The 26,643-nt window shown below is 38.8% G+C and overlaps 1 protein-coding gene across 23 annotated transcripts in view; it reads left to right on the forward strand.

Annotated features, from left to right (window-relative positions):
• LOC119738257 (mucin-17-like) overlaps positions 1-26,643 on the forward strand; it is a 77,023-nt gene that overhangs the window by 44,429 nt on the left and 5,951 nt on the right. For 21 of the 23 annotated variants that reach the window (XM_038213073.1, XM_038213077.1, XM_038213085.1 and 18 more), the window contains 6 exons: positions 976-1,212; positions 2,658-2,912; positions 5,405-5,662; positions 6,814-7,062; positions 9,394-9,480; positions 25,066-25,104. In XM_038213073.1, the coding sequence (XP_038069001.1) occupies positions 976-1,212; positions 2,658-2,912; positions 5,405-5,662; positions 6,814-7,062; positions 9,394-9,480; positions 25,066-25,104 (1,125 nt within the window). The remainder of the gene's footprint in view (positions 1-975; positions 1,213-2,657; positions 2,913-5,404; positions 5,663-6,813; positions 7,063-9,393; positions 9,481-25,065; positions 25,105-26,643) is intronic. The other 2 variants (XM_038213067.1, XM_038213086.1) reach the window with 1 other exon arrangement.

The raw sequence follows: 26,643 nt of genomic DNA on the forward strand, positions 1-26,643 counted from the left end.
AATGTTTGTCCAATTTCCCAATTTATTGATATTTGTAATCTTTGATTTGTCTACTACACATAGATTAACCCTAACCTCCCCAACTCCATCAAAATCCATCCCCCCATTTTGGTGGATTTTGGGGGACTTGGTCCTGCAGGCCTGGTTGGACTTAATATTGATGGAGTATGATGGACTTGGGCCTGGAGGCCTAAAGCAAAGCATGCATTGGAAGCAGTGTGATTGATGGATTTTGGCGGACTTGGTCAAGCACTTAGTAAAAGACAGTAGGGAGTTAGGGTTAAAGAAATATTGTTTAAAAAGTGGAATAAAGGGTTTTAAGAAACCAAAAAACAATTGGCACCTTTCATCTTCACAGATACAAAACTGGACACTTTAAAAGCCTTCTTCTCAGTATTTTACTTTTTTGACATGTCGATAAATACAAATTTTCAACAACCATATTTTGACAATGGAATATCTGATTGAAGTGCAACAAACAGTTTTGTAAAGAGAATTCTATTCTCCTTTCTAATTCCTGCAAACCTTCATTTACCCCTTTGCCCAGTTCTGTCTCATTGGGCCAGAACGCCTCAAAGATGACAACAATAGCTTGTTACAAATACTCTTCGAGATGGTGGAACATGTGGCCAAATCAAAAATTGTCCATCGTGTAGTAAACTCATGTGTTTTCATGTGTTTGTGTAGTAATATTCTTTTCGGTTACCGTTGAGGGGGACGTTTGTACTGAGTGCATAGGCCTAACACCAAAGGGACACACAGTCTTTGAGATTATGGAAGCACACAGCAGTTGTACGATACAGTTGTAAGGACCAAAATGTCATGGAGACAATCGAAAGTCCCCACAGCTCAGTCCAAATTTTCCTTAAAATAGCAAACTTCCCGATAAGGTGGTCCCTTTTAGCACACAAAACTTTCCAAAAAGACACTTTCAGAGTAACGCTATGACTCTACATTTATCACTTCCTCCATCAGACGACATCCGACCAGAAATCACCACCTGTCCTTCCATCATCAACCTAACCCCCGGCACCAACGTGGCCACCTGGGATGAGCCCACGGCCACCGATAACTCCGGTGAGATTCCCACTTTCACCAGGACCCACGAGCCGGGCAGCGTCTTCACCGAGAACGTGACCATGGTGGTCTATACCTTCACCGATGCGGCCGGCAACGAGGCTCTCTGTGTGTTCTTTGTCAAGCTCGCCCCAGGTTGGTTACTCAGTCACATGTTGTGTATCTCGCATTACTCCTTCAAATTGGATTTGCCATGACAAAATATCAAATTGAATACATAAGAGCAAGAAGGGCCTTGCCCCACCATGTTGATCAGTATAATAAGTTACACCCGACATTTTATTGTTGACACACTGTATTCCTTGTGTGTAACAGAAGGGCCCCAAGCTCTTCAACAAACTCAATTTTTTTTTTCTATTAATAAATTTTCAACTTGTATGTTTTATTCTTAACCTCCAAAACCTCCTTTTTTCCCCCTTTTTTCGAAGTCTGCAACCCTCTTGAAAAAGAAAAAAAATTGGGGGGGGGGGCACAAACTGAGCCACCTTGCAAGCAGACTGGCTCCCGGTCTGTATATTATCGATACTGTTTGTAGGGCAGGAACCAGCCTACCTAATGAGAATGGAATTATTGTCTGGCAGCCAATAATTCAAAATTGCAAAGTAATAATTCAATAACTAAACATGGGCAAATTTTTTTCCTTCAGTCGAGGTCTCGTTCAAAAGTGAGATTTATTTTTGTATTGCTAGAAAAATTGCAATTTCGAAAAGGAATATATTTTTTGGGACGAAACTCAAAAATAACACAGGGAATGCAACTATAATGACAGATTCCATAGTCTGTCTTCAGCAATCTGGCCAGGGTTCATGAAGAGATCCAACACTGACCACAGGGGGCGCTGTTTAGACAGTCTGTAAACTAGGTTGGATAGCATCATTCATTCATCAAAATGGCGTATTTAAAGCTTTTGTACATTTTCCCTCCGTTTTTCTGTGCAATTGTTTACATTTTGGTTGTTGGGAAGTTAAAAAAATACCTAAAAATCATCTTTTTTTGCTTCTCACCATGAAAAAGGGGGGGGGGGATGATCTAATAGCCCCCCTCTCCCCCCCCCCCCCCCCCCCCCCGGTCAAAAGGTGGAGGGGATATATACCCCTAATTTGATATAGAATATAATGTGTATTCTGATATAAAAAGTAGAATGTAGTGAACGTGGAAAATTCATGTTTAATTAAATACATACGGATGTCATTTCTATCGACGTGTATCTGGTAGAGGTGTAGTGAAGTCCATCACAACCATAATCACATGTCAAATCCATGTCACGAGAAACAGGGGATGCACCACGAGAAAAGATTGCCTCGGTCACAGTGTATTTAAATAACTCTTGACTTGAAATTGGATGGTTTGTTGTGATTGACACATGTGATTGACATGTGAGTGACATGCGAGTGACATGTGATTGACATGTTACTGACATGTTACTGACATGTGACTGACATGTGACTTGCGTGTGAGGACTTGACTTCAACTATAATATCTAGCAAACCAATAGCAAATCAAAGAGATTGTGTTGCATGGTATTATGTCCAGTTTTATACATAATTGCTTTTTTTCCCATCTTGGTGACGCGGGTCCAGTGGACATGCCACCAATGATCTTTAACTGTCCTTCGGACTTCACCATGACGTTACTGCTGTCTGAGATTGACCTGGGCATCTTCTTCACCTGGAGGGAGCCCTTTGCCATCGACGACTCCGGCCTAGAGCCCACTGTGAACAAGACCCATAGCCCGGGGATCATGTTCCCGGCGGGTTCCACTAGGGTCGTCTATACGTTCACCGACAATGCGGGGAACCAGGCTGAATGTGCCTTTGTTGTCAACGTGTTGCTAGGTAGTTGTCATGACCATAGCCCGCCAGACTCCATGACCTTCGGGCTTCTAATCTATCTTCTCTCAGCTCTTGTACTGCAGTCCTATTTCAGCAAACATACAGTTTAATCTTATTCACTTATTTAACCTGAAATTGTGAATAACGGTGTCTTCTGAAAATTTTCATTTAACAGGTTTTCCCCCGCTAACAAATTACGGAAGAAACCTTTCAAAGAAAAAAAAGCGATAACTAACTCTAAACTTTATTTGGTCTCCCAGAAATATTGTTTTCATTATCTTGTACATGCCAAAGTTGATATGCATTACATGTGTTGATTTTTAATAACAACTAGAAGGGGGATTCTGCTCATTCAAATGTTGAACTTATTAAATCTGTTTCCTAAATGCCATTAATTATTTGATTTTAGGTAATTGATGATCACCATCTGATCTGTCTGTCTTACTGAGTTGACCCCAATCCCTGTGTGGGTTTTCATGCCACCTTGAGCAACTGATCTCTTTAGCATAAACCCAAATATGATATTGATATAATAATTACCTCCAAATCATTCTTTATTAACAAGGGAAAAGGGCAAAACCTAATTTGATTTACATCACCCCGACGCAAAAATTCCATCTTATGAATAGTTAATGCGGTACCCGCTGCTATGTACATTAGATTTGAACCAGCCAACCGATCCCATTAGCTCGGTGGTCGAGTGGTAAGACATCTGCACTAGAAAGCAGGAGGTCGTGGATTCGAGTCCCACCCGAGTGATTTTTTCCAACTTTCACTCGGGGAGGTAACACACTGAGTATACAGTGTTTATACGTCAATGAAGGGCAAAACCTAATTTGATTTACATCACCCCGACGCAAAAGTTCCATCTTATGAAGGGAATTTTTGTTATCCTTGGGGGAATTGATTTAATCCTTTTATCTGTCCTTATTAACTTGGATACATCTCTTTGCTGCATCGTTAACCATCAGTCTTTCTTCACACAGGATCAATTTCATGTACTTGTATCATCAGCTTTTACGAGGCTGGTTTCTCTGTTATATAATACAATAATGTATGAGGTTTCTGTGTATTTTGACATTGCATATGTTTATACTGTGTGTTTCATTATTGCATTCTTCTTGGTGTAGTACTCTTATAACAAGTTCATACTTTGACATTTGTTTGATGCTTACATTAACTTGCCACGGTTTGACACTTGTTCAGGGGATTGTGGGAAAGGACAGTTAACATTCCCCCACGGGAAAGAGAAATTAACCGTCTCCCACTCTCACTAGCTTCATTATATTCGAGGGATTTATGAAATTATGGAACACTGAACATGAGTGAAAGACTCACACAGGAAGACAACCACGTCATCTGTTCAAGCGTTATTTCTGTTCAAACAACAAAGTTTGCTGATTGTACATGTAACTACATTGTAATCAATGATGAACTCTCTGGACACTTCTTCTTTAACCATAACCTCCCCAAACCCATCAAACCCCAACGGCATGGTTTGTTGGAATCTGTCAGGATGGGTACAGTACACCTAAACTGACGGTCTTTTACATTGGGTTGGGCACACCTCCAGAATCAAAGTCAAACATATGTGTGTGCGCAGTTTCCCATATGGTGTTGGAATTTGCCAGGATGGGTATGGTTCCTAGTAAATTATGCTAGGGAGTTATGTAACATGCCTTGCATCCATGCATGAATCAACAATTTGCATACAGCACTCATTGGGAAGTTGGTAACAGTGTAGCAGACCAGAACATATCAACTATCATGAGAGCATACTGGGGGGAATGATAACATCAGTGTATTAAAATTGAGTTAAAATTCTTTAAAAGCTCTTATTGACGAGCGTATCATGTGATTGTTAAACTTTTACATGACTTTTGATTTTTTGAATGATTTAAAGAAAAGAATTTTCAAGTGATTTAAATCAAACAACCAGTGTATTAAAATTGAGTTAAAAGGGTTTTTCTACTTCGTTCTAATTCTGTTTACCTAAATAGAACTCGGGATACTTCCACCAAACTTTTAAACTGTCACTCTTGTTAATCCATTTGGGTTGTTGTATTTAACCATGCGTAACATAAACAGTTATATCTTTGTGGGAACTAATTTAACAAGAAAATGTAGATTATGAAAGCTTTAAATAAACAAAAACCAGACCACAGATTAATGGTCACAAGTCAATCATAAGTCAAGTGGCAAGTCAGACCACAAGTAGCCGGATGAACGCTGACAAAGGAATGTATTCGTCTCAGTTCCTTTAGGTTGCTTGTCATTTGACTTGAGGTGGTATGACTTTGGAATGACTGGTCTTGACTTGTCATGGCTTTCGATGAGGTGTGATGACTTGCAGTTACCTTCCGATGGAATAACCTGCCAATGACTTGTGATTGTCTTGCGATTGTCTTGCGATTGTCTTGTGATTGACTCTGTGATCAACTTGTGATGACTTGTGACTGTCCTGATCTCGACTGTGATTTGTTAAAACCCCACAGTGGATGACATACGACCCGTCATCACCGGTTGCCCATCGGATATGGACGTCACCCTCCCACTGACACAGCAAAGTGACATCATGGTCACGTGGCAGGAGCCCTCGGCTACCGACAACTCCGGCGCGGCACCGTCCCTGGACCGCAGTCACCAGCCGGGGGAAACCTTCCCAGAGGGCAGGACCACAGTGACATACACCTTCAGTGACCAGACTGGTAACGAGGCTGTCTGCTCCTTTGAGATCAACGTACAGCGAGAAGGTGAGTATGTCCAGGGTACTGAAGATGTATATGCCTCACCAACATTCTTCGTTGGATTTTTTTCATGGGGCTGCTGAACAGTTATATTTAGCAGAAAAGATGTGCTAAGCTTAAATAAGCACTTTTTTACGGCGTGGATGTGCTAACAGTTGTGGGCGCATGGAGATTTCTGTTGTCCTGATACTAATTAAGCAGTTTTTGTCCTCATTAGCATACCTTTTTCTTCACTTTCTGCTTACAGTCTCTGTGAAATATAGGTTGAGGCTCTGTTAGTAGAGAATCGTATGCTTAGAATATGTGTTCTGATTTGACTTGATTGAGTATACCTGGATTGTTTGATCTTAAAACAAGAAATGCTTGGACAAAATGAACAGCATGCAGCACAATTCATTTTTCACTGATTCAGAATGTTCTTGAAGTACAAAGTTTGACTAACCACCACCAAAATTAATACGGTAAATGGTCGGACAGTGTTTGACAACTGGATTTTATTATCAGCCTCTTATCTTGGCTTAATCCTGTGATTTCGGCTGAGAAGAATTGATTTTTAAAGTGCTGATTTCACCTTGATGTCACCTTGGTTGATTGTGATTTTACCTTTGATTTGATCTGATTACATTTGATTTGATTTGATCTGATTGTGTCTGATTTGACTAGTTTTGTTTGTCTTGATTAATTTGATCTGATTTGGCTTGATTTAATTCATCCTGATTTGGCTGGATTTGATCTGATTTTTCAATACTGGTTTTTGCCCTTCACCGACATAGTTTTTATTAACACTGTATACTCAGTGTTGTCCGGAATGATTGTGAGACTCGAACCCACGACCTACTACTTGCTAGTGCAGATGTCTTACCACTCGACCACTGAGCTTGCCGTGTTCTTTTTTTTACCCCAGCAAGCTCAGTGGTTTAAGTGGTAAGATGTTTGCACTAGTAAGCAGGAGGTCGTGGGTTCGAGTCCAACCCAAGTAATTTTTTTTCTCACAATCACTCGGGACAACACTGAGTGTTAATAAAAATATGTTGGTGAAAGGCAAAACCCAATATTGAATGTTCATCACCCCGACGCAAAAACATTGAATAATTTGATCTGATTTAGCTTGATGTGATTTGATCTGATGCAGCTGATTTGATTTGATTTGATTACAGAGGACGTCACCCCACCGCAGATCCTCAACTGCCCGTTGGATCAGGCATACGTCATTCCCGCAGGCAACCAGTTTATGATCATCATGTGGAATCCACCCACCGCCATCGATAATTCCGGGGTGCCCCCCGCGGTAGTCAGCAATCGTATCCCTGGGGACGTGTTCGGTATTGGCGAGACGGTCGTCATGTACAATTTCACCGATCCATCAGATAACATGGCCACCTGCGAGTTCACCATCAAACTGTCAAGTAAGCGACCAGTCAGGTTTTTCTTCAAGTCCTCAAATAAACTGCTTAAAGTTGTAAAAATCTAGCCATGAATTTTGTTTGTTTCGTGGAATTACAGCCAAAAGAGCTTGCAGCATTAGTGGTTACATTTGCACAGACTTTTGAATGGTGGAAAAGACTATCAGAGTTTAAAGAGTTTTGTTGATGAAAATCACGTCTTCAGAAAGATTTTCTGGTACATATATGTAAATAGAAGTTTTCAGGATGGCAGGGATGGGCCTATTTTTAGCTATGTTTGCCCGTCGTGAAGAATCTGTGCTAACCATAGCAGAACAAGTTTTGTGTTAATGATGAGCGTATATTGTAGGTCAAAGGAATTATTGCTTAGGTCTTCTGAGTGTGGCCTAGTGGTTAGGGTTCGTGACTCATGATCAGAGGGTCAGGGGTTCGAATCCAGCTGCTGTCCATATGTTGTGTCCTTGGGCAAGCCACTTCACCCCCACTTGCCTCTCTCCACCCAGGGGTATAAATGGCTATCGGCATTAGCTGGGGAGTTAAACCTGCGATGGACTAGCATCCCATCCAGGGGGAGTAGAAATATTCTCAGTCGTTTCATGCTACTGAAACCGGAGATAAACGCCGGCCTGATGGGCCACATTGGCTCGTAGCAGACTTTACTTTTACTTTACTTCAGAAAGACAAGAGTTGTAGAACTTTGTCACAAAGTATATTTTCCTCAATGACTTTGTGCCCCAACCAAATAACTTATCAACCTTGATACTTTTACCTCACTGAAGGGGTTTGCGGTCTCACAAGCCACACAAAAGGAAGTGCAATACCCATTGATGCAAAGTGCAAACACTGCACCTACTATCAGTAACCAATGAAAGAGGCTCGTTCTCCTGGTTGCGCCTGAAAGAGCAGTTTGAAATTGCGGGAGGCTTTTAACAGAATGCCATTGACTTCAGCATAGTGTGTTCACAGGATACAAAGGCTGAGCCTTGAGCCAGAGTGTTTAATAATAAACTGTTTAGTAACCAGTGTTACAAAATCTTGTTATGAAACAGGCAAATACTTGTGTTGAATAACACAGAAATACCAATACATTAGACATTGATATTTGTGTTAAATAACATTGAAATCTAGAACAGGGATATGTGTGGTACTTATGTAATTTAATGTGGAAGCAACAACTCTCGGACACAAACAGGTTAAAAATTATACAACTGCATACACAAGCAGTGCTTATGCAAGCTTTTCTTATGTATCATATGTGTCGTTAGAGGAAATCTAAATGTTAATAAAAAAAAATCCACTTTTTCACAATAAACATTCATGTCATTTTCCTCTAAAAATAAAAAAAGCAATACAAATCTGATTTATTAAAGTAAAAAGATAACCTGTTGAAATGTTAGCTAAAGGGCCTGTCACATTATATGCGCTCTCATAGGAGACCTTACGGCGACCAATTTTTTTCCATAAATTTAACAATCGCAGCAAGGACGCAATAAAATGAAAACTTTCTGTCTCAAAGAAGCTCAAGCTTCGCTCATACTGTGCTCTTCCCGCGCTTACGATGCGCTCAACTCACTCTGTATGCGCCCCTGTCAAGCCCAATTAATTGATCTAATCGCTGCCACTGCGCTGTCACTGCGCCCACACTACGCTCTGCTCGCTGTTGATACGTCCTAGTAGCTCGCGTCGCGCTCTCTATTTGACCAAAATAGGCTCATGTGACGTCACTTGCACTGTATAAATACCACGACAAAATGGTCAATACAAAGTCCAGTTAAAAAAAATTATTCTACAAGTTCATCGCAGTCAAGTTACTTTCTCATGAAGACTACGTCGACTACCTTGCGCCTAAGCTGCCTCAATGCCATTTCAATGTCGCACGATTCACGCTCGCACAGCACCCGAAATGCGTCATTACGCTCATCGGAGACCATTAAGACTCTCTGGCGCCCATCTGGCAACCTATGTTGTTGCGCCCCAGCTATTTTTCAAGGATGCAGTGAGAGCGCATATAAGATCACAGACAGTGTGACAGGGCCTTAAGCGGATTTGGATCTTTTCAAGAAACCAGTAAAAAACATGTGTGCGAAATTTGAATAGCAACATGTAGTAATAAAATGGGGACTTGGAGTACGCCCCATCAACCTTCATGTGTTCTGTATGTACTACACACAAAGATTGAAATGTGTAATAAATCAACTTGAAACTTCTCTGCACATTACTTATGATGGGCATATATTTATCATTGGGTTTTGCAGTGCAAGGCTCATATCTTAGTTTACTCAAACAGTTTATGTTCATTTCATTAAATGTGCATTGTTTTGGTTGTCTTTACAGCTCCTGTTTTGAACCCATGCCAGAGTAGTCCCTGTCGTCCAAATGAAAACTGCTTCTACAGTGCCACAACCTTCATCTGCGTAGCAGGTAAGAAATCCTCCAATTCTTTGTTTTTTTGCTTTCGAGATTTGTTGTTTTTACCATCCTATTCAATAGGCTTGAAAAATAATGACGCCGTGCTTTAACATGTGTGCTATTTTTGGGAACTAGATTGGATATTGAATTAAATATTATACATAATTCCTGTAAATATACCGTATACTCTAATTACCTTCCTCAATGTGGTTTTGGAGGATTTTGGAGGATTGAGGCTTAATGCAACATACATTTTTGGAGGATTGTGGAGGATTTAGGGCGCATGGACATTCAGTCTCGGTTGATGTTGGAGGATTGAGGCTGAATGGTGTTAGAAGAAGAGGAAGATTTTGGAGGATTAAGGATGAGTGCATTTTGAGAGGCAGGGCTGTAAAAATGGAGGATTTTGAAGGATTGAGGCAGTGGGTATCCTTCATTTGAACATGAGCGTAAAATGTTGGAGGATTGAGGATGGTTGCCAGCAAAAAGGGGTTAAAGAGACATTTTTTGTCATAAGTTATACCTTACGGAGACAAGTTAAATTAAGGAGATATTTCAATGTGTCCCTAATTAACTCCTATTTAGAAGAAAAATTTTAATTTCACAAATAGGCTAGATCGATTGCTGGTGGTCCAAAACATAAATATATGAAAATTTGTTGGGGAGGTAGAAGGGGGTTAGGGGTCATGAAAGTTTGAACAGTTTTGAGCACAACCCTATGGGAATGCCTCCTGAGATACCATTCTTGGTAATAATAATCATCATCATCATCAAAATCACCATCATCATCATCATCATCATCAGCCTGCTGAGCAGGCGACAACTGAAACAAATTATTCTCAAGATTTGAATTAACTTCGATATTTTAAACAATAACGAGGAACTACACATGCATGCATTAGATTGACTGTTGCAGTTCAGAAAGACGCCTGGGTCTAGTCACTGGAAAATTGATTAAGTATGCTTGTCTGGAACCAGACTATTTTGGTCGAATTGAGGTTCTCTCAATAACATTTGGTTTTGTGCAACTCTACGCGTCAACAAAAAAAGTTTGTACTTTTTCAGCTAGCTTCAACCTTCCATTCATACTTTTCTCTTCTTTGTATACTTGTACCTGTGAACCATGGCATTCTCGTTCATAAACCAAAGTGGTTGAGTCAACTTTGGATGGCATCCAGGAAAGGATTCACTCATTGTGTACCAAACATTATGTTCTCACAAAGCCTGGACTGACGTGAAAGCCTTGTGTTGGACTAGTGAATAACTTCACAGTAAAAGTTTGTACATTTCCGCATTCTATCGTCTGATGGTGCTCAGTCATGCACGTCACTTGCGTGATTCATTCTTGTAACATTTCTCCCTTTTTGTCCATGTCTCTGAATAGATAGAGTTCTGTTGTGCCAATAGTATCAGGGATAATGATGTGTGACCATGAGACACAAATCATGCGATAGATCTAAGAATATTATCATCAAAAGCTAGGTTTTGGGACACAAACTATTCTTCAATGTACTCACACATTGGCAGCTGATCCGAAAAGGACGGTCTTGCACATCACTTTCCAAGATGGCAAAACACACGTAGATTAATGTGCCACACAACCCCTCTCTTGTTACTATTAGTTCAATAAAAGTGTCTCTAACAGTTACAGGATACATTCTCACACATTGATGGAATTATATAAATAAGTGAATTAGGGATTGATGCATCCAAACGGTTTTAAATTATTACTTTTCCTCGAAGGAACTATTTGTACTACATGTGGATGAACAGCAGTGACATGTCGCTATATGCTATAAAGAGAAATGATAAAATCACGGTTTCACATGACGACTACAGAGTCTCTCAAAAGACACGGACCCCTACAATAACATAAATGACTCCTAAAAGTGACATCTGTCCTCATTTCCCCTCACTGAAACTGGAACACGTGGGATGTCAGTTCTCATTCACCATCAACTTACAAATGATAGACAGGAAATTAGTGAAATGAATATGTATCAAGAGATATGATTCCGATAATATGTATGGCTGAAAACCTTGCATGCATGTTAGAGACTGTTTGAAGACTTTGGTGGCTAAGGTAAAAAAAATCCTTTCTATGAAGTAGTTTCCAGATGATTAAACAGGCTTTTACAGCTCAATTTGCAAAGGAATTATCCATCGATCAAACATCATTTACTTAACCTTGGCCTCATAGCCAAGGAATTCTTTATTCCTGTTCCAGTTTTATATTTTATTTTTTTTTTATCACCGATTACTTTTTTGCCAGGGACCGAGAAAGTTTCTCAGAATTTTTCTCAAAAGAAGTCTCACCTACGTTAGTCTAATGAAGGCTGAATGATATTTTGATTTCAACGTCCCTAATCGACGTTTCTAGCCAAGTTATGCTAAATCACTGTTCATTCTTTTCATTCCATTTTTTTTTATATATCCCACTGTTATTTTTTCAACTTTTGTCTGAAAATAACTTTTTTGGAATTTTCTCAATGGGTGTTGCACCTACCCTGGCCTGTTAACGGATCAATAATAATTGAAGTTCTCCTTCTACAAATAGTGTCTCTCTTTTAACCCCACCCCCCCCCCCTCCACCCCCGTTTACCTGCAGTTTTACACCAAAATGTAAAATCGGCTAAATGCGAACTGATGATACTGATAGTTGGTCGAAGTATAAATGGGTCGAACATCTATGTGTACTTGTCTCCGATTTAAAGTTTATTTAAATGTTATTTCATCTCATTTATGAGCCAGGGAAGATGTACTTTTTGGCAAAATGAAAGATTTTGATGAATGAAGGTGGAGTTCGGAACACGAACTGTATCACTTAACTGCTGTCTTTTTTTTGGGGGGGAGGGGGTTTCTTGCTCTCATTTTCGTCACAACTAAAAAAATAAGGGGGGGGGATTACATTAGGAGTTATAAGTCTTGTGTTTGATACAGTGTTTATCCCACCTTTTTGAGTCCTTTTCCCCCCCAAATCTCTTCGTTTTCATTCAGTCCTGCACCATTCCTGGGCTCCAAATAGAACCCCTGGACTGAGTCCCGCAGTCTAGTGCTTTCTCTGTCAGAACTAGACTTGTGGTCTAGTGCTTTTTCACTCGACTGATTATTTATCAAAAATGGCAAATGCTGCATTTGAACTTGTGAAATGCTCATCTGTATAAACTGATGTTCATCTTTATGCCGATTTAGTTTCCCATTCACCACAAGTAACAATTAACAAGGAGGTTTTTTTTTTTATATAAATTGGCTTTAAAATTGTTCATTTCAACAACTTTTACAATGCAACTAGTTACTGTGTGCTCTTTCATACTACGATGGCACCACTCTTGTTAGAGTATTTTGTGTTCTAACGTCTGAGCTACTTGCCCAGTAGTCAGCACCCTCTTGCATTGGATGGAACCACACCTCCTGCATACCACCAACAAATTCATCAGTGTATTTGAGCAAAGGATGACCTGGGAAACGCAAAGAAAGTACTACTGATCTTTTTGAGGTGCCTAGTATGGTCTCGCTTAACGCACCAGAGTTCAGCCTACCGTGCCTTGCTTTGTTGAAAATATTCACGAAAATATGCAGTCCGTCATGTCCATTTTGCATTGGAGCATCCAGGGTGTTTTCATAACCTTTTTTTACCCCTGTTAACAAAGAAATTGAGCTAAAGTAGGGATTTGGATGCAAGTCACAGGTTGGTGACCTTGTGCTCCACCGACTGAGCTATTCATTGGAGTGCTAGCATTCTGAATGTAACCATCGGCTAGTCAAATCATTGCGTGTGCAATATATTAATTTTTCAAAACATATTGCGTTGAAAAAAATTACAATCAGAAAAAAACCTGATGCTGTTCCATGCATGTTATGGCTGCCCAGGGCTCCAGGTACCCATTGGGCTGCTGGACTGGTCATGTATGGTCCAGTGCTTTCTGTTACCAAACTAGACTTTAAAAATTGTTACAAACAACAAAAATGTTTTATTTGGATGCCTTTGCAACCAAATCAAACGTTCATTTTCCGCATAGAAATGTGCATCTTATTGCAATTGTAATTTTCCAATGTACCATTTTCACCATGTAAACAGTGAATGAGTATGTACATTATGTGATATTATTATCTTCAAATAAACAATAAGAGTTTACATCACTTCTACTATATTTGGGGGTTTTTTTGGTCCTATATTTTTGCACTTACTGAAAAAACTTGTCAGGTAATTTTGTTTGCTTCTGGCCTTGTCACTTAGTACATCAAAGTTAAAAGGTAAAATTTGAGTGCTGCTGTTAATGAGACTTATATCCCTTGGAATTAATTAATTAATTATTTAAATTACACAAAAAAGTCAGCGTTATAAACTTCTATTGGTTTGGCAATATGCTTTTTATCGGTAACTCACATAACACAGGTTTATGGAAACAATTTAAATACCTTGCATTTGAAAGTTGTCCTCATACTTGTGCACTGATGGAAAATTCTTTTTAATTGCCAAAATAAAGGGTTTATTACTAAATAAATACACCTGTAACCATATTGCATCTCACTGTAACGTCACTCAAATGAAAGGTGATGTTGCCCTTTTTAATTTGATACCACATTTGACGAACTGTAATGTTTATAAAGCTTGAAGATTTTCATGAATTTTCCAATTTTTTTTTAGCCATGTGCACATTCTCATGGAATTGCCCACATACACCCGAACAATTGATGAAATTGTATTGAAAATATCTGATGCAGCTTTTTGTCCTCCAGAGTGGAAACACTGACCATGTGACTTTTTACAAAAAACTAAATCGCCGCAAATAAGTCCAAGCTTTATACTAAATACAATGTTGTTTTTGTATTTATACTTTTTATTGCAATTTTATTTCTTTGGTAGTATTTACAGGAGGAAAAGCATGAGATGGCAGGTGAAATTTGTTGGGGGGGGGGGGGGTGGGCAGGGGCCACCTCACAATGGAATGGACAGGGGAGACACTGGTGTTCATACGCCTTACACAATTGACCAAGGTGCACAAATCAACAAAACGAAGATGGTCACACTTTGAGGATCCTTCCTTTTCTTTGACCTTAGATGAATTTCTTGCCAGAATTCCTACTAATTGCCATTCACTTTATCTAGACCTAAATCTGTCCTTCAACCATTGTTGATAAAAACCTTGGAGGACCTTGCATGCTTTGTTTGTCACTTTCTTATTTTCTGTTTGTTCATCAACCGTGCCAAGCTTTGAAATCACACCGAGCCTGAATTCCAGATCCTCATTTTGTAATCGGGGTCAACTTCATTTCACACATCGATACTTCTCTTTTCTTGAAGGATGCCAATCTGTTTTACCTGTGTTCCGTATTCAGCGCCCCTACCGTGTTGTTCAGGCTACCTTGACTGGGATGAATACTGGATTATTTTTTGGGGGGACGGATTTGTGAAAAGATCCAAGGCCGGGACAGACAGAGAAAGTTGCCTGTGTCACTCAGTCAGTGAAGGGAAGGTCTGGGTGTTTGGGTGTTTTGGAGGGCATATAAGTGAAAGTCAGGGGTTAGGTTTGTCAGGATTTTTCACGATTTCAGGAATTTTTGTTAGGATTTTTCCTGATTTCTGATTGCTCTAGGGACCTTGGGTGACCCTCAAATCCTCTTTTGATTATTCCATGGATGTTTCATCTTCCACCAACTCACTTCTTGAAAGTTTAACCAGTTCGTGCCGGGATTATTTTGACATTGACCTGACCAAGGCGTGGGATTGTTTTTCACAAACTTCAATGCCAGACGGGTTCAGGCTGTCATCTGCGGGTAGCACACCCTGATATTTCCGGCCTCGCTCGTTGCGTGTTTATCCGTCATCCGTTCCGAATACAATGACTCCCTGCATTGATTATTCTTCCGTCTCTGTTGTTTGATTGGTCCAACCCCCCAGCTTACGATGCTTTTGTACGTGCACTCGTAAATATTCAATTTAACTTATTACTTCCCAATTGCGCAGGTCAGTCTGTAACTCCCCATCAAAGATACATATGAGCCGTGTTTTTTCCAAATCGGTTGTCTTCAGATGAGAAACAAAGCAGCTTGTTCAAAGCATTTAGTTCACACAGGTCCTTTTCAGAATCACGCATGACCCACGAAAATGATTATTGTCACCATAAATATTGTGACCATGTAGTCCTTCAAATCTTGTCAATTGACTTTGTCACTGCTTTATGCCACATGCAGTGCTTTCTGATACTTGCTCAATTGTGCTGGAGTTTTGTCACACTGTGGCAAAAAAATGTTTCCAATTTTAATATAAAATGTATTGATCTTAGTGAATGACCTTACACCTCTTCTTATCCTTGTCACATGCATCAGGTTTTCAACCCTACATGCAACTCGTTTTTTTTTCATGGGATTTATAAAAAGCTCCTTAGGAATTCCAACTATTGCAAAGCAAAATGTACAATATACTAATTGCATCAGTCACCTCGCGGCAAATTATACCCATTTGTCACCACCCTTTTTCCCACCCAGGAATTTCAACTTTTCTATTCAACTTGGAGTTAAGTTCTCTTCATTGACAAACACAAAATGCAAGTACTTCACCTTGCTAAAAGAGTTGTGTTCTTCCCAACGTTCTTTCCTATAATCTTTCAGTCTCCAGTAGTTTGAATTAAAATTGAAAACATGGAAGCAAACAAACAAAAGGTGAGGTCAGATTAACACTTAAGTTTTACGCCATGCAGGGAAACGTGCCAGTACCGATGCCCTCGTAAAAATAAAAAAATCAGGTGATATTTCTTTTTCCTTTTTTTATTCCGCTGGAGAATGGTGTAAGTTATTCGGGCCTTTTGTGTAAAGAGCCCTTTTCAAGATCACTGATCCGTGATTCCCTTTTGTTGGATGAAGTCAAAAAAAATTTTTGTACGTGCAGCGTTGTTGATGACCTCTCATTTCAAAAGTACCACTGAGTTTTTTCCAAGACCCTCAAACTGGTTGTGACATCCTACAGGCACCAGACTAAACCGTCATAACAATTGCACACTGATTTGCTGAAGTTGACCCTAACAACCTCAGCATTTTGACTAGAAATTTCCCTGAAACATTTTCCACTCAACAGGAAACCAATGGAATTGTCTCTAACATTCAAGGGTTATGAAGCTCATCATACTCCTAGCAGATTTTTAAGGACCTTGGAGGGTGGAGGGGTTAATTTGATAACAGTGGTTATGCTGTTTGTTTTACAAAGTAAAAATAGTAAACAAAATGTAATTCTTTTATGGAAAGTAATTCAGAGACACGAGAAATGAAGGTCACATTTCATGCCTATGCTTGTGCCCCAACTTTTCAAATTTCCCTACTGACAGTGCTTGCTCTGTAAACCTTGAACATTTTTAAATATGAATAAGCGAACTTTTTTTGTAAATTGTCCTTGAAGCGTTTGTGTACTTGTGACTGTACGTGGAACTAATAAACAGTGTGTGTGCAATGAGTTTCAATAATAATGGTGTGTTTACAACCACCTTGGATCTGGTAAATGATTATGCAACAATTCAACAAGTTGGTCTGTGATCCCAGTTCTGTAGCTGCCGGCTGGCAGGTAAAAAATCCAGTTCAACTAAAAATTGGTGATTGGTTTGAACTGGTTAAACTGGCTTTGAACTGGTTAAACTGGTTTAAAACCACTAATACCAGTGCAAAACCAGTTGAAAACCAGTCACCAATTCCCAGTTGAACTCAGTAGGAACCAGTTGAAACCAGTTGAACTAATTTCAACTGGAATTTTCACGCCTCTTTATTTTATCCCTGGTTTACCATAAAATTCTAAATTTTACATACCCATGCACCTTTTCACACTGTTGTCCTAAAAAAAAAATGACTTAATTTAGAGTAGATGATGTCAGTGCAAAACATGGTAAACAAACAATTATTAATATTGCTAATGTACTACTGTGCAGTCATACAGTTTTATTTGAAAATCGCCACTTTGAGTATTCGGATAGCTGCCTGGTATCACAGATTTGTGCCTTCCCTATAGGGTCACACCCCTCACCCCGTGGGGTACATGTATGTATAGGGTGTAGTAACTGCAATATAGATTAAGAACCTCATTCCTTGCAAATTTTGTACAGCATGACTATTTCATGAGCAATTCTTTAAAAAAACACCCAACTAGATCACTACCGGCGAACTGTTCTTTAAGGTTCAATGTTAATTTTGGGTTGCCCGCCCATGTTCCATTGAACAAGACTATACACAAGAGTACCTCATTGCCATACCTGAGTACACATGTATCTGAGCGTGTACTGCAGATGCAGTGACTACATAGCGTTTTCATATGCAAATCTATCCATACAATGATCAATGTCAAGCACGAAAGGTTAACCGGTTCAAGTCCTTATGTGTACGTACTCGGCAAGTCCCTGTGGCGTGAATCCAGTGTCACTCTTATCAACTGAATTTTTACATAAAAGACCAAATATCTCACACACAAAAAAAACCCCAACTTTTGGAGAGTTAAGTACTGTAACCACATGGCATAGAAACTTTGAACTGTCTGCAATTTGTGCATCACTCTTTGGTGCACCTTGTAGTTCTGTCATAGTGACTCATTCGCATCCAGACACGGCAAAGCAAAATAAAAACAAACGAGTCCTAGTTCTCATCATTAGTCTACGTTTAATGTCATTGGGTGTGTGCAGAAATAATAATAAATAAAAAAATCACTCAGCCATATGAAAATATAGTTAAGGTTTGTCATCCACAACCAGCAAAATTGTAATGCATACCGGGTGTGTCCCCCCCCCCCCAAAAAAAAAATGTGGATGCAGATATCCTTGAATTTCTACTTTAAAAACTACTTAACATAAGTATTTCATCTTAATGGAGCATATTAATTACACTCTTGTGTATAATCAGTGAAAATACCTTGGAAATCCATTCTTGCAAACCAGAGATCTAACAGATTGTAAAAGGTTATGGGTTTTTCACCCATTCCAATGGGTTTTACACAGTTAGTGATTACAGTGCATCAGATTGTCATGGGCCTTTTTAAGTTAACTGTGTAAATCCCATCCCATTGGAATGGGTGAAAAACCCATAGCCTCTTCTAATCTATTAGATCTCTGGTTTGCATGAACGGATTTCCATGGCATTTTTACTGAGTATATGCAAGAGTATATGCTCCATCAAGTGTTGAGTAGTTTTTGAGAAATTAAAGGATATCTGCTTGCAATTTGTTTGGGACACCATGTATCAGGAAGGGGGTTCATTTTACTGAAATGTGAAATCAAAGTCTTCCGTTTTCAAAACTTTCTTCTGTGTCATTTTTAGTTTGTTTCAAAAAGGAGGCTAGATAGGCGTGAAACTTACAGAGCCTCCATTTAAAAACCCTTGCTGTTTCCTGTTAAAAGGCGAAGTATTTTGTGCTGTGTATATGTGACACCTCTGGCTTAGTCCATTCAAAACGCACCAAAATACATATAAATCACCCAACCATCTTTAACAAAATTGGAATCTGAAGTATATGTCTTCAAATGAAGGTGCGGGTTCAACTTTACCGAATAAATTTCTTCTTTTTCTCCCAAGTTCACAAAGATTATAAACAAATAGGTAAACAGTCTAATTGAATTGAATGTTTGTGTGTTTTTTTAAATGGTAAAAGTAAGGCTGATGATATTGATCATAATACAAATATTATTAGGATGCTTATACAGTGGAACGTCGCTATACCGAACACTACTATACCGGACATTCATCGTAATACCGAACATCATCCTTGGCTCCCAAATTTTGTGTACAAAACGTACCGAAAATTGTTGTTCAAAAATGTCAACAGAAAAGTGACAAGTGGCTATTATTTCTCCAAGGAAAAGAAGGGAAAAACCACCCATTGCTGTAGGTAGTAAGCTCAAAAACTGTGTAATTACATAATTCAATAGTCGGCACGTGTTCAAAGTCGTCTTTCAGTAACTACCCGGGCGTGCAGGGTGAAGTTCTGAGGGCGCTATTTATTGAAAAGTGAGTACCGAAGCACTGGCAGCTTCAATATACTGAACGAACGCTATTATGAACAATTTCCGTGGATCCCGCGGTGTTCGTTATAGCGGCATTCCACTGTACATAATTTCTCTAATTTGGCATCAGAGGGATATCTTTTAGGTTGGCCCAGTAGTCGTCCTGAATCACTATGGCATTGTTTTGGTGTCACTCATAACAACTAGACAACAGCTTTTCGATCGTGATGTGTGGCCAAGTCCCACCATGCGCTGGCCGCTCTGAGTAACATTGCCCCTAACACTACTGGGTGTGTTGCTCTCAAACTGTTCAAGGTTTTCTCTTGCTTTGAGTTTGAAACCACAAACAAAATCCCGGGGTGTGAAGTTACAGGGGGAGTTCCGGTTAGCTTACATGTATACTGTGGTTCATTTGAAAGTCTGTGACAATGAATTAGTAACTATTTGCTGACGTCAACGAAGGGAGGTCCTGTAAAGTTGTACTCATTTTGTCAGTTAATTTTGCAAAGCAACTGAGGTTAAAGTGTTCCTATTGAGAAACAAAGAAGCTTAAGTTCCTATTGAGAAACAAAGAAGCTAAAAAATGAAAACACCCACTTCAGTGGATTGTTCATCAGAAATGTTTCATACTGTGCGTCATTTTTGAAAGAAAAAAAAAATCTGCATGGTTTCCTCCCTGTGATGATTAATCTTACTTATTGACTGCTTTGATTTAATTGGCAGAGGGAGATGCACAGGCCCGGATCCAGGGCGGATCCAAGGGGGGGGGGTGTCAAAAAAACCAAAAAAAAACCAACTCTGTCACAAAAAAATGTTTCCAAAGAAATTCATAAAAAATAATGCCAAAAAATTAGATAATAATGCCAATACACCTGTACCCAAAATAGGGACATTAGCCTGCTGGGTTACTGGGGTATTTGTACACTATCCTGTAATAAAGTGTTAATAATTGTCGGATTTGAACAGTGCCCCCATTGAAAGTATGGTACGAGCCCCCCCCCCCCCCCCCCCCCCCCCCCCCCCACCACCACCACCTATTGATTTTGCTGAGCCAAGTGTCTGGACAAAAAAAACCTGTCTACATTTCAGCATTGATTTGCTGATGAAAAAAAAAAAACCTGCAAAAATTCCTGGATCCCCCATGATGCAGTATGACATTCCCCAGCATGTTCATGCTCAATCCTCATTCACATAGCAAAGAAAAGATTCAGGAACTACACTTACAAACCATTACATAAATCGGACCCTCCATTTTGGGTCAAACAAATACCATTTTAGAAGAGAAAATTCCCAGCCAGCTGAATTTGCATATCAAATGGCTCCCCTGAACAAGGTAGTATTTATAGCTGCACTTTTCCTGGCTTCTCTGAACTCTGACGGCATGGTATATTGTATTAGTAATTGACAATGCAGAAGAAAAGGCCAGTCATGAACTTGAATGGAAGGCATTCTATGAAGGTGCTGGCTTGATGGGTCACTGGTTTCTAGTTTGTTGGTAGGACAATGCCAGTAGTTCCGTGTTGGGGGAATTGTACCAATCAAAATTCTTGCAGTAAATTCTAGAAAGTCTGCTTCCTGTACGCCAGTTAATGATGTGGTTAAGGGCAATTCCACGGTTACACACGTTACATTTTTGATGTACTTTTGAGTTTCCTTGGGCTGTAATTACCTTACTGAAAAGGTTTAATAACTGTTATCCCCATGGTAGATAGAGTAGACCTAGACCTATACCTAAGCACCAAAGATGACATCCAGAAAATGTGTTATGTATGATAAACAAGACGCACAAAATCGGTTACTCACGTTACTAAAATGTAACGTGAGTAACCGATTATGAAAATGTAAGTGCCTTCAGTGACTTGAAGTGCCTTCAGTGACTTGTAAACAAGTTAGTAACATTGTGCTTGAGAATATTGTTTTAATCTGTTTCCCTCTTTTTTGCATTTAGTTTTTGTTTTAAACAGTTCATTATCACCTGGCTGTCTTTAATTTTATTTATACCATTCTTCACTAGCTCATTAGTTTCCACAGTTTCAGTACAATTATTACAAAAAAAACCCAACAACTTGTGTTGAAATGTTCCTTTTTCAGTCACATGAGTTTTGAATGTTTTCTTTACTTGTGACTGCAAAATTGGTCGATGATAAACTTTACCCTTTGGAAATCTGTATATTTTAATCTATCGTACACAAGAAGGCAAACAACAAGAAATGAAAATGCCAAGGACATTGGTGCTTAGGTAGGTCTAGCTGTACTCTATCTACCATGGGGATAACAATTATTAAACCTTTTCAGTAAGGTAATTAATTACAGCCCAAGGAAACTCAAAAGTACGCGTATACCTCTGGTTAAGTAAAGAATTCCTCAAAGCCAATCATCCAAAACTTTCCCCGTGCAAAATCCAAATCCATTCACAATAATTTTTTTGTTGAGGACGTACCCACTTCTCAGATTTGACCGAAAAATACAAAAGCTGCTGTAAACTGCCTATTGACTGGGCTGACCTGAAATATACCAAGAAATTGTAAAAGTCAGAGAGCATCACAGCACGATTTTTCTCAAATTTAAACCTTTTTGCCTTTCATACAAAAAAAGGACCCTGCTAGGATTAAAAAGATTTTGTAGTTCCCCCCCCCCATTGTTAAATAAGGTTGTTATTGGGGTCGTCACTGGTTATTTATAAACACCTGAGACAGTTTACCCATTCCTATTGGTCGAAAGCCTGTCACATGGGCCGTTTAAAATACCGCTGCATTATGCGCGACATTGCGCAGTACGTGGGACACACGCGCCAATCTCCACATGAGATGTTTAGCACTAGCACACAAGGCATATATCATAGACATGGCCAGAGAGGTGTTTTACAAAACATGATGATGTAAAACAGTTGAACAAAATTGTTGGATATTTGTCGTTATATAACTGACATACAGATCCTTGTCATTTGATTGGTGGAACTCACATCACGTGACATTCGTTATTGCTCCTATTCACACTGGGGCTCAAAAGTCCCATTCGCCCATGGGGAATGGGAAATACTATTCAACAGTTAGGATCATTCTTGTTCCATGACGCGGTATTTGTGTGCAAATACATGCTGGTGTGCGCGTTCAGCATTGCGCGTAGCGCGTATTATTCCAAAGAGCCAGCGCAACAGCGCTAGGTTCAAACATTTTCGTGAAGGGGTGGTTTGGAAGAGAGAAGTTCATTTTCCACCAATTTTGTATTTAAATAAAAGTTCAAATAATTATATCAAATGACAAGGATCTATATGTCAGTTATATAAAACAAATATTGAGTAGCTTTCAGTTGTGAAATGGGAGGAATATTATCGCTCAATAAAATCTGGACTTTTTCATTTTCGCCTCGTGAAATGGAAAAGTCCAGATTTTACCCTGCGATAATGTTCCTCCCATTTCACTCTGAGTCTCTCAATATTTGTATAATATTTAATTTGGTCTGACTTTTTTTTTACCAAAAAAAAAAGGTATTTATGAATGGGGATAATAGGGTGCTGGAACAGTTTTTAATGTGCTGGTTAAAATCACCTATGGCTTTGATCACTGATAATTACCAGCCCTCATCCCCGGCTCGGGCCATTATCAGTGACCAAACCCTAAGCCAGTTTTTAACCACACTTTTAAAAACTGTTCAAGCACACTGTTATCCCCTTAGTAAATTTTGTCTCGTTTTTTTTTTCTCAATGCCTGCACAGAGGTTAATGATAGGTGAGCTGTGCCATGAGGCACACTGCAGCCTTACGTTTCAATTGGCTAGTTCCATGGCTTGTCCTGGTTTTAGGTTAACCTTTGTAAAAGTCCCGCCAAGTTTTCACAATTCTAAAGTTGTGACAAATATTGAGGTCACTTTTTTTTTTCTAGTAAGGAAGGTTCCAAAAAATACTACTCCCTGTTTTTGTGGCAGTGTGAATTTGGATACATGTTGAAAGCCCCTGAGCTGAGATGACCAGTGTGTGTAAATAATTAGTGAACCTTGTATTTTCTTACAAGGAAAATAAGTTTAGGAGTTACTCCAGTGGCTGTTGCTTTAAATCTCAAAACAAACATCTGTTAGGATAATTCTTCACATCCCAATTAACATGAGTTGTACAGGGTGAGTAAAAAAAACGAAACCCAAATGTCGGGACAGTTGTTTTAGTGAAGTTCTGCATGCAGAACTTCACTACAAAAATGGTCCCGACATTTGGGTTTCGGTTTTTTTTGACTCGCCCTGTATTTATATATTTTCTTCAGTGAGGTACATGTAACCATGTTGACTGTTTCTTGGACTGTCCATCTATGTATACTTTCTGTTTCAACAAAAGATTTGTATAAACATTTATCTCACACCCAGGAAGTCGGGGAAAATTTGACTTTCGGCCTTGTGATTTTGTCCGTGTTCACGTCTCCATGACTGACTTCTCACCTTAGGATATTTATAGATCATACGTCATGGGAAAATAGATGAAAAGGAAATTCTCACCAGGATTATGAATAGTTTCATGTATCAATTGACAAATTTTAAATTATAATCAAACACTAAAATCTCTCTTTGCGGTAGGGATTAAAAATCGTGACAAAATGTTATGACTTGGCAAAACGAGGCCCAGTTTTGATATTAATTTGAAATTCATATCTTTTAAGACCATCGTGGCTGTCTTAAAAAGATAGTGTATCAAAGAAATATGTCTGAACAAAATGCTTTGTAGTAATAATACTAATAAAAACAGCTAGTTGTAAGTGAAAGACACAAAGAAAAAGTGTCACACACTACAGTATTTTTTACAAGTTGACAAAGAAACAAGGAGTTGGAAAGTTTCAGTTACGGTATCCTAATTGGGCCAAAATGGGGGTTTACAAGAAAAAATTATAAAAGGGAATTTAGTTTCACACCAGAAAGTGCTATTGGCTCTTCTTTTTGTTATTTTCATAATACAATGACAACTTATCCAAAATGATGTGCAAAACTAAACGTTATCAGAATAGCCCCATCCCATATTTTGTTGACCTTTTGAACAACAGTTCCAAGTCTTAACTCCCATTCATACTGGAATTTGATAATCAAAAAAATTACAAAAAATTAAACATACAATAATACAAAATCCTATTTTATTCATGTACTGCATACCTAAAAAAAACAAAAAAAAACACCTCCCTTTTTTATCAAGTACTATTCTGGGAGAGTGCGCTTTTCTAATATTCCGATGTGCAAATTTTAACTCATTTTTTGCATGTACTGTATTCTGATATTTGTATGTATGATGTTGAAAGTATTAGTAAATTTGTATTTATGATTTTGTGTTTTTCATTTGTACACATTGTGACAATTTAGCCTCTGGCTACAAACACAATGTTCAATAAACCATAATAATAATAATAGAAAACATTAAGTTTTTGGTGAAAAAAACCAAGCGTAAACTTTTCCATTTGTACAAAACTATAACCTCAGACAAATTGATCAGACCATCACCATTTGATGTTACAGTTATGTTTTCACTCTAAGGCACACCATATGAAGAATCTTGTACATTTTTGTTTCATTTTGAACCTCAGGTACTTTATTTTTGAGATACTTACACATATCCTTCAGGGGAAATTATTTGACATCTCTCTTATTTTTCCCCCAGGCCCATTTCGGAAGAGGAGAGATGTCTTGGATATGAAAGGTAAGACAAAAGTCATCACAAAAAAAAAACTGTCTGAAATACGTAGGAATAAGTCAATGAAGACAATGTAAATGCCTTGTATGAAAATGTCTTTTTTTAATGTAGCAAAAATGAGCATTTTACTGATCCCGTCTTCCATCGAAGCCCTGGTCAGTACAGGGTGAGTAAAAAAAAAACAAATCCAACTGTCGGGACCGTTGTTTTAGTGAAGTTCCGCATGTAGCACTTTCAAAATCTAGGATATGAAAGCCCAATTCATAAGTTTCCTTTTAGTACAAAAATCATTCAAATCAGTTATGTACCATTTATAAGTTACGGAGTTTTAAACACAACCACCGTTTTAAAGTTCTCTCCACAGATCACAAAAAAGGTGTGCGTTCATTCAGCAAAATGGAAACAATTCACACACATCCTTATGTGATTTGCTTTCATTTTGCTGAAAGAACACTAAAGTTTTTGTGATCCGTGGACAGAACCTTAAAACGGTGGCCGAGTTTAAAACTCCGTAACTTGAAAAAATACATAAGTGATTTGAATGATTCTTGTACTTAAAGAAAGTTATGAATTGGGCTTTAATATGCTAGATTTATCCTAGATTATCCATTTATTGTCATTTCCCTGCCCACTCCCACCCCCTCCCTAGCCCCACCCCCTTCCATCTATTCTCCCCCCCCCCCCAACCCACCCCTGCCCTTACTTACCATTGTTTTTATAAAGGTACATGTATGTAAATTCAAGTCATTTTTGCTCCACTTCAATTATTTTTCTTAATGTCAACAAAGACATCATTTTGCAAATACTGATCTTGAACAAGTTTGTCATGATGTTCAGTGAATTGTTTGCTTCATGTTAATACGAAAAAATGAATAAAAAAAAAAGGAGGAAAAGATGTTGGACTGCGAGAAACAGACTCTCAATAAAGTGTAGGCTGGGGTTGAAGGTCGAGCTGTGAAAACCAAAAGAAATTTGGTCTTTGTAAACCGGATCAAATGCACAAAGCTTGTATAGAATCCCAGCCAACCCCATTCCGCTCATTCAGATATCCTTATAAGCAACGTTTTATGAGGTCTGAAATCCATTCAATATTTGTGTCACATTTTTTTCAAGGGTTTTTAATTCTCCTGGCAAAATAACTTCATACAATACCCGAGCCCATTCATGGTGCTTTGGCATTTATTTTTTTTTCACTTATTTACCAAGAGAGTGAACTTTGATATTTAATTTTTAGAGATGTGTGAAAAATAACACAAGTTGGTTTATACTCATGTGTGAAGACAGGCGCGGCCTGGCACAATAGCTCCTGTTGGTGAAAAACATTTAAGGTCGAAATCATGACTTGCACATGTATGCATTGCAGTGTGAGTGCATGTACATGTAGCAGTTACAAGGTCATACACACTCCACCAAATACCAAAAAAAGTTAAACCCTTGCAGTTATTAGTCTTGCTCAATCTACAAGCATAGAACTACGAGCCTGTGGAAAATGGTACGCCTCACATTTTAAACTGAAACATTTTCCATCCAAATTCAGTGTTGGTT

Source organism: Patiria miniata, unplaced genomic scaffold, assembly GCF_015706575.1.
Source record: "Patiria miniata isolate m_02_andy unplaced genomic scaffold, ASM1570657v1 HiC_scaffold_3, whole genome shotgun sequence".
Taxonomy (NCBI): Eukaryota; Metazoa; Echinodermata; class Asteroidea; order Valvatida; family Asterinidae; genus Patiria; species Patiria miniata.